An 8,197-nucleotide genomic window follows, 5' to 3' on the forward strand; every position below is an offset into this window, starting at 1 on the left:
TGTATTTGGGTGGAGGGAGTTTAGGTCTTGATGAATCCAGAGAGGGTGTTCCACAAGAAAAAGCAAGGGAGGATTCATTTAAGGTAGAGAAAAGAGAGAAAATTCGGGCTGGGGTTGTGGCTCAGTGGTGGAGTGCCCGCCTAGCATGTAAGAGGCACTGGGTTTGATCTCCAGCACCACATAAACAAAATAAAGATATTGTGTCCACCTACAACTTATATATATGAGAGAAAATTAGACAAAGAGGTTTGGGTTGTGCAGGGTTTGGTTATGGTTACCTTCCATTTTTTTTTTTTTTTTTGGTACTAGGGATGTTTACCCACTGAACCACATTCCCAGCCCTTTTTTATTTTTTATTTTAAAACAGGCCCTCACCAAGTTGCTGAGGCTGGCTTTGAACTTGCCATCCTACTGCCTCAACCTCCCAGACTGCTGGGATTACAGGTGTGCCCGACCGCACTGCCCGGCCCAGTGGGTGACATCGTGTCCAAAGTGTAGGTGGGTCTTCAGTGTGGTAACTTGAGTGGAAGTGAGTGGCACACAGGCTGCTTGTCCACGGATGTCCCCTCCCCTCGCTGGACTCAAGGCACCTTGTCTTCCTCCTTCTTGCCTTCCCTTTCTCCTGAACCTGTTGTCAGAGTCTTCGCAGGGCCACTGTCCCCTAAAACAAACCAAGCAACAAAGGAGTTGTCCTTGCAAAGGGAGATGAAGGGACAAGATCAGAGACAGCCCTTCGCCTGGGTCACGTGACTGAAGGGGCACTCAGTGATCAAGACAGCCCATGGGGGAGGGCCGAGGGGCTCTTTAGGGAGCCACCTGCTGGGCAGAGAGGCCTTGAACTCTATGTACCTGTGACTTTCTCTCCTTGTCCTACGCATGGGGTCGCTCCCCAGGCACAGCATGATCTGCAACCACTCACTCCAGACACTTCTGCCATGGTCCAGAGAACAAAGCCTTGGAGAGACTCCCCTTGTCCTCAGAGCCAGGGGAGCGCAGCCCACCTTATGCCTGATGCTGATAATATGCCTAGATGGTGGCGAGGTGGGACAAACAGTATGCTCCTGCAGCACCCAGAAGAGAAAACTGTGCATCCTCATCAGAAACAAGAGAAGTTAATCTATAAACCAGGTAACAGCATAAATAGGAATACAAGTAAGGCTTCTTTTTGTTTTGGAGCAATAAACAATAAACTTTGGCTCTGCTGTAGAAATACAGAGAAAACCTTCCACTCTGGTGCAATACCAAATACATGACAGTTTAATTTGTAACCCAAATCAGTTGGAGTCCTAGTTGTCTAGCTGCACAATTTCTTGTTCATCTAGATTTTTGAATCACTCTGATACAGATGCCTCTTCTTGTTGGCTGCTTAGATATACTCACAGAAATCTTTATGTTTTCTTTCTTTTTTCCCCCCTCTTTTTGGTACTGGGGATTGAACTCAGGGATGCTCTACCACTTGACCACTGAGCCACACCCCCAGCCCTATTTTGTATTTTATTTAGAGACAGGGTCTCACTGGGTTGCTTAGTGCTTCACTTTTGCTGAGGCTGGCTTTGAACTCGTGATCCTCCTGCCTTAGCCTCCTGAGCTCCTGGGATTACAGGTGTGCCCTACCGAACTGCCTGGCTTGTGTTTTCTTTCTTGATGACTGGCATTTGTGCACCAACAAAAGAGCTTTTCCCCAAGGCCCCCTGTAATAGATACTCTGTTTCAGTGGCTCAGAACCTTCCAGTGCCCTCCTTCTACTTGCAGAATTCCGTGCCTGGAGCAGAGAAGACCAATTTTCTCTCTTGCAATTTTCATTAATGAAATACTGGAAGTACCAGGCATATACAGATAGCCCCATGCGTACGCATGGCTGGAGAAAATACTAATTTTGATATGCTACTGCATTTTGCATAGAAGCTACAGTATCACAGTATTATTTGCCTATCAAAAACAAACAAAAATGGGATTTATTTTTATTTTAGAAGATGTCTGAAAACATACACAGCAGACAGATAAACCCACAATACTGCTTATTTCAAATACTTCAGTTTTTTGGGGTACTGGGAATTGAACCCAGGGATGCTCTACCACTGAGCTACACCCTCAGCACTTCTGGTATTCTTTATTTCGAGACAGGGTCTCACTGAGTTGCCCCGGCTGGCCTCCAATCTATGATCCTCCTGCCTCAGCTACCTGAGTTGCTGGGATTATAGGTGTGTGTCACCATGCCTGGCTCAAATATTTTAATCTTTTAATGGTTCTGGATGAAAAAGATGGGAAATAGTCAATGGTACACTTAGAGCTAATTCCCCTATGTCTTTGGTATTTAGGCACATACAATTTTATGAACCAATATTAATTCTCACCCTAGCTGTTGTTATTCATTTATGTTGTGTTTTGCAATTGTTGACCAAAGACAAAAATAAGGGCTTACGTGTACAGTCCAGAAAATAGAACACATGTTCTTAGTACACTTTGGGTCTTGAGAACACAGTGAAATGAGAAGGAACAGCAATGCATGGAAAATTGCAACTCCAGTTGGATCCTTAACCTAGTTTGCAAGACAACTTATGGATTAAAAGTATAAAAATCATTGTCCTTTAAAAGAATTTCTCTTAATGGGAATATCAGATTTCTGAATTTATATCAAAGAGGTGTTTACATGTTCCATTACTGTAATATTGTTTGCCTATTTTGTGCTAGGTGATTTGTCCCTTATTTATTTGTAGATATTCTTTATATTTTTTGGTTATTAATCCTTTTATGGTAGATAATGCATATACAAATTTTATTTTACTCTGATATTGTCTATTTTTTTTTTTTGTTACTTAAAATTGAATCCAGGGCCTGATGGGTACTAGGCAAGCACTTCACCATTGGGTTACATTCCTTTTAAAAAAATAATTATTTTGAAACAGGATCTTGTGAAGTTTTTCAGGATGGCCTTGAACTTGTGATCTTCCTGCCTCAGCCTCCCAAGTAGCTGAGATGACAGGTGTGCACCACTGCACCTGGCCTCTCTGATTATCTTTTAGTCTTATACTAGCTTATACCTTTTCTTTCCTGTATTTTATTATGAAGATGTTATGAATTTTATTTAGTCAAATCTGTCACTTTTATCATTTTAAATAATTCTCTTCCTCCTTACTATTAATGTTATTTCCTTTGAGGTTTTTTATATATATATATATATATATATGTGTGTGTGTGTGTGTGTGTGTGTGTGTTGTGGATGAACCTTTATTCATATGTGGTGCTGAGAACTGAACCTAGTGCCTCACACATGCTAGGCAAGTGCTCTACCACTGAGCCACAACTCCAGCCCCAAGGTCCTTTATTCTTATTGAAGTTCTTCTCTTTAATGTCTATTTTCCTAGAAATTTTGGTTGACATGTAGTTAGTCGGGCATGAGGGTGGATTAACAGGGACAGCAGATGTGGCTTCTTCTGCATTGGTATAAGTTTGCTTTTATTAACAGGTTTTTTTGTTTGTTTGTTTTTAGTTGGAGGGATGAGTATTGAGTTTGTGTGTGCATGAATGTGGATGTATTCAGAGTGTCAATAAGCATACTTTATTTTAAACCAATGAGTGAAAAGCAAGCAGAATCACTTTGTTTTTATTTTATCTGCTATCCCATTATCAAGATGAACTGCTCTGGGGCAGCATATTTAGAAGACTAAAATGTTAACACAGAAGAGAAAAGATTGTGGGTGGTTTCTATTTTCTCCTTTTTGATAATTGTGTGTCTGATTTTTCTAGCATGAAATGGTAACTCCCCTTCCAAAAAAGAACACCGAAAGAATCATGCCAGAACTCACCTGGCCTTTGGACAAAGGAATGAATAATCTCATTTCTTACCTGGACCATCCTGTCTAGCACTTTGGAAAGATAGCATCTTAAGTAGAAGCCAGAGACTATTTCTCAGAAGCGGGACACTCTTAAATTCTTTTTATAAGTAAAGTATTAAAATCAATTTAGTACTACTATAAATCCCCGTGGGAGGTAGAAAAGGAATAAATGGTAATAAATAATAACTATGGGTAAAAAGCAGCATTTCTCCATCTTTCCCAGCTGACTCCAGAACAACTCTATTGCTTAGCCACAAAGAGTTTTGAAAAGGAGCCTGTGGGCTTGATGTGCCTCATCAAGATGGCACGGAACCTCTCTGACATTTGTATTGACACAGAGGAATACGTTAAAGCAGGCAATCGATTTTACTTCCAAGATGTAATCATGCCATCTTTAGAAAATTAGAAATATCCATGATCCCGGCACGGGCTGCTTCCTGAGAGACGAGGACAGTATAAAGGAGCCAGGGGCCCCGCGAAGCGCACAGCCAGTGCATTTTGCAATGAAAACAGCACCTTGTATTTGAGCATTTTGTCTTCAGTCTCCCAAAGACTGCCCCACAGCAGGCAGCTGGAGTGGTGGCTTAGCGCAGTGGCTAAGGTATCAACTGGAGATTCTGAAGTCCTCTGTTGACCAGGGTGGAGCAATCGCAATTCCTGCTGCGTGGAATTCAATCTTGAGGGAGGAAGAGTGGGCTTGAGGGGACAGAACATTCTGTGCCTGTGAGCTCCATATTTGGAGACGTAGGTGGGGTGGACTTGGATTTCCTATCTGTCCATGTGGATTAAAATCAGAGCTCAGACTGCTGATAGCACTCAGAGCTCTGGCTCCTCCAAGAGAAGTGCGACACGGACCACTGGACCAGGCAGGGCGCTGTGTCTTTCTTCTGGGGATATCTGTAAACATGAAGCGGTTTCTGGTTCTCATTGTTCTGCTATGTGAATTACTCAAAGGTAACTTGTCCAGACATACCAGAAAGTGGTAGGAGACATGACCGTCGCAAGCGTGGGGACAGGACCTATCAGACGGTTGATATCTGATCGATATCATCAAAAGTTCCCATTCTCCTGGGTGCCTGACTCGAGTTTGTGCCTTAGGACAGAGCAACCACGGAGGTCAGAGGAGGTCAAGGAACCCATCATCTAGAATTATCTTTACAATGTTGAGCACAGTTTTCACCCAGGAACCTGGCCATCCACTTTGCCTCTCAAATTCTTTTTCAGTTTATGCCATGACCTTAATAGGAACAGCACACAGTTCAAATTATGTCAGCACGAGGCTAAAATATGTCTTTTGCCTTGACTAGCCTACATATTGAGTAAATCATTACCTTTGAATCTCAATTTTCTCATCTGTCAAGTGAGTGAGTGTGATTGTAGTGACTCTATATCTATTTTATTTCTTTTTTCTTTTCTTTTTTTTCCTTTTTCTTTTTTTGTACCTGGAATTGAACCCAGGGGCTCTTAACCACTGACAATGCTTTTTATTTTTTATTTTGAGACAGGATATTGCCAAGTTGCGGAGGCTGGCTGTGAACTTTCAATCCTCCTGCCCCAGCCTCCCAAGTTGCTGGGATTACAGGCATGCACCACTGCGCCTGGCTAGTGATTCCGTTTCATGTGGGGATTACATGAGTTTACAAATGTGAAACATGGAGTTGACATCAGGAGCCCTGATAGTGACAGGTCCCTTTTCTAGTGCCAGAAAGAAGGCAGGCTGTCTCTTTGTGGCCCTCAAAACCTACCTCTCTAACCCTCAAGATGTTCCTTGATTATGAAGCTTAGGATAGGGAGAATGCATGTCCATTCTCTACATTTATTCCATGGCCTCGTCCACATTTTGTGTAGGGAGGCAAATAAGGATTAGAAGCCAGGGCTGGGGATGTGGCTCAAGCGGTAGCGCACTCGCCTGGCATGCGTGCGGCCCGGGTTGGATCCTCAGCACCACATACAAACAAAGATGTTGTGTCCGCCGAAAACTAAAAAATAAATATTAAAATTCTTAAAAAAAAGGATTAGAAGCAAGAGATTTAGGACCATCAACACATTATTCTGAACAGGTGAAAATTTGGATCTCTAAGGGAGACAGATATTTATGGAATTGAGTTTAATCCCTGGACAGCAAATTTACCTGAGATCAAGAGGAGTGTGGAGAGGAAGAGGGAGCAGGAGTCGGGCTCTAGAGAGGTCCTGCATTCTGGATAGGTGAAGGAGTTCTCACTAGTATGAGACCTGTGAGCTCTTGGCCAAGGGAGATTTCTGCTGTCCACATCGGTGAGTGTGACACACAGCCACACAGGCACCTTAGAAACTGTTGCCTGGGATGTTCTTTTTTTTCCCCTAATTAATTTTTTTTTAGTTGTTGATGGACCTTTTATTTTATTGATTTATTTACATGCAGTGCTGAGAATCAAACCCAGTGCCCCACCTGCTAGGCAAGCACTCTACCACTGAGCCCCAGCCCCAGCCCAGTGATGTTCTTTTAAAAGTTGATTTGGCTCTGAATTGTGCCTTTGATGGCAAGTTAGTGCTCTCTGGGGACAGGGGACTGAGGTGAGCTTGAGGGAATGTGCACTTGGAGCATGGAGCAGGGAGGGAGCCCCGCCAGGTCCTAGCGTGGGATGTAGCTCTCGCTGCGAGGGTCACACACGTGCTGATGTTCTCAGAGCCACCTGCGCAGTGCCAGGAGGCTGGGTTTTGAAGTCCTCAACTTGGGATGCTTTTTTCCAAGCTCTTGAGTTTTCTCTTATCAACCTAAGGTTCACTTTGGGATCACAGGGGGCCATGACTGGGGAGGAACCCTGTGAGCCTTCTGCCTTCCCTCAGAAACTAACCTTGGTGTGATGTTGCTTCCTAGGTGCAGACTCCATGCGGCCCAAAAAGTGCTTTAGTAATGTGACAGGCTTCTGCAGGAAGAGATGCAAATTAGGGGAAACTTCTGACAAGGGATGTCTCCGTGGGAAATTCTGTTGTGTTAACCAAGAGGAAAACAAGAAGTACAAGAAAGCCCCGGAAGTTCCAGATCAACCTTTTACGCAGAATGAGAAGGACAAGGTGGAGGAGTTGGTCATCCTGCCCACCGTCACACTCATCACCATCATCTTGTAGGCTGACCCTCGCTTCCTTGATCTCCACTCATTCGTAATCAGAAGTGCCATCCGACCCGGCAGGCGGCTGCCAGAGACTGCTCTGTTTCTTGATTCTCCATGAAATAAAGTCCTGTCCTTTGGCTTCGATGTATTTATTGAGGCACATGCTCAGATTTTGAACACCTTGGGCATGAATAGCTGCTGTGTTCAAGGTGGTACACTCGTGAAGTGGGGGATATGAAGATTAGTGAGTGATGGGGAATGAGCATGACACTTTCTATGCAAGACAACAGTTCATAGAATTTCAGGTATTTCTCCTGTTTTCTCAAAAATTCAATTTCATACATAGATTTAAGATCTAAATTCCCCAAATGTGTGTGTGTGTGTGTGTGTGTGTGTCTGTGACTGTGTGTGGGGGAGTGGTGTATGAATGAATACAAAGTATTTGGCTAACAACCAAAAATTCATTAGAGGGAAGAACAATATTTGAACATTTCCATAACATTTATTGGGGGAGATCTGATAAGCAGGGAAAACAGCTAGTGATAATTTCCATATATCATTTGAAACTCATTTAATATACATCCTCTGTCTCCTTTTTCAGTAGCAATCTGGGGAACATCTAGTTGACCTAATTTTTAGACAAATACTGTTAAGACTTTGCAAGTGTTGCATATTCTGTTTGTTCCCATAGGGTGAAATTGAAAGTTGTGTAAATGAGGGGTCATATGTAAGAAGCACCTCACTAACTAGATAAGATTGCAATAGCCAGGTGTGGTGGCACATGCCCATCATCCCAGCGGCTCAAGAAGCTGAGGCAGGAGGATCACGAGTTCAAAGCCAGCCTCAGCAATAGCGAGGTGCTAAGCAACTCAGTGAGACCCTGGCTCTAAAGAAACTACAACATAGGGCTGGGGATGTGGCTCAGTGGTCGAGTGCCCCTGAGCTCAATCCCTGGTACCAAAAAAAAAAAAAAAAAAAAAAGAAAAAAGATTGCAGTAGATCAGAAACTTCTGTGGTGTCATCAATGGCTGTTTCTTTGTTGAAAGCATTGGTCATAAATAACTTATGAGCTACCGATTCCTCATATGGGATAAAGAACAGGCCCTGTTCTTCCATGAGTAGCTCACCATCTGGTTTCAATGGGAAGACAGAAAGACAAATATATAGATGGAGATGTCAAAGTTTCAAGAATAGACAGACTTTCCTTCCAGTAGCAGTGGGTTTTGAGAATTCTGGAGAAGTACATAAGAAACAAGGACTGAACTTGAT

At 43.1% G+C, this 8,197-nt stretch overlaps 1 protein-coding gene across 1 annotated transcript; it reads left to right on the top strand.

The window, feature by feature from the left end:
- The first annotated feature begins 4,741 nt into the window (after nt 1-4,741).
- On the top strand, nt 4,742-6,982 carry Defb128 (defensin beta 128). The gene is made up of 2 exons (XM_046433123.1): nt 4,742-4,790; nt 6,700-6,982. The coding sequence occupies exons 1-2, from the start codon at nt 4,742-4,744 to the stop codon at nt 6,942-6,944; spliced, it is 294 nt and encodes a 97-aa protein (XP_046289079.1). The 3' UTR covers nt 6,945-6,982.
- The last annotated feature ends 1,215 nt before the right edge of the window (nt 6,983-8,197 follow it).

The sequence above is a fragment of the Marmota monax genome, unplaced genomic scaffold (genome assembly GCF_021218885.2).
Source record: "Marmota monax isolate L192 unplaced genomic scaffold, Marmota_monax_Labrador192_F-V1.1 WCK01_AAM20220418_F8-fsc00014, whole genome shotgun sequence".
In the NCBI taxonomy this organism is placed as follows: Eukaryota; Metazoa; Chordata; class Mammalia; order Rodentia; family Sciuridae; genus Marmota; species Marmota monax.

Bases quoted from the DNA above. Each gene is read 5' to 3' on its own strand.
- Defb128 (XM_046433123.1), top strand. From the start codon at position 4,742: ATGAAGCGGTTTCTGGTTCTCATTGTTCTGCTATGTGAATTACTCAAA. The intron at 4,791-6,699 runs GTAACTTGTCCA...TCCTAGGTGCAG, and splicing joins GCTATGTGAATTACTCAAAG to ACTCCATGCGGCCCAAAAAG.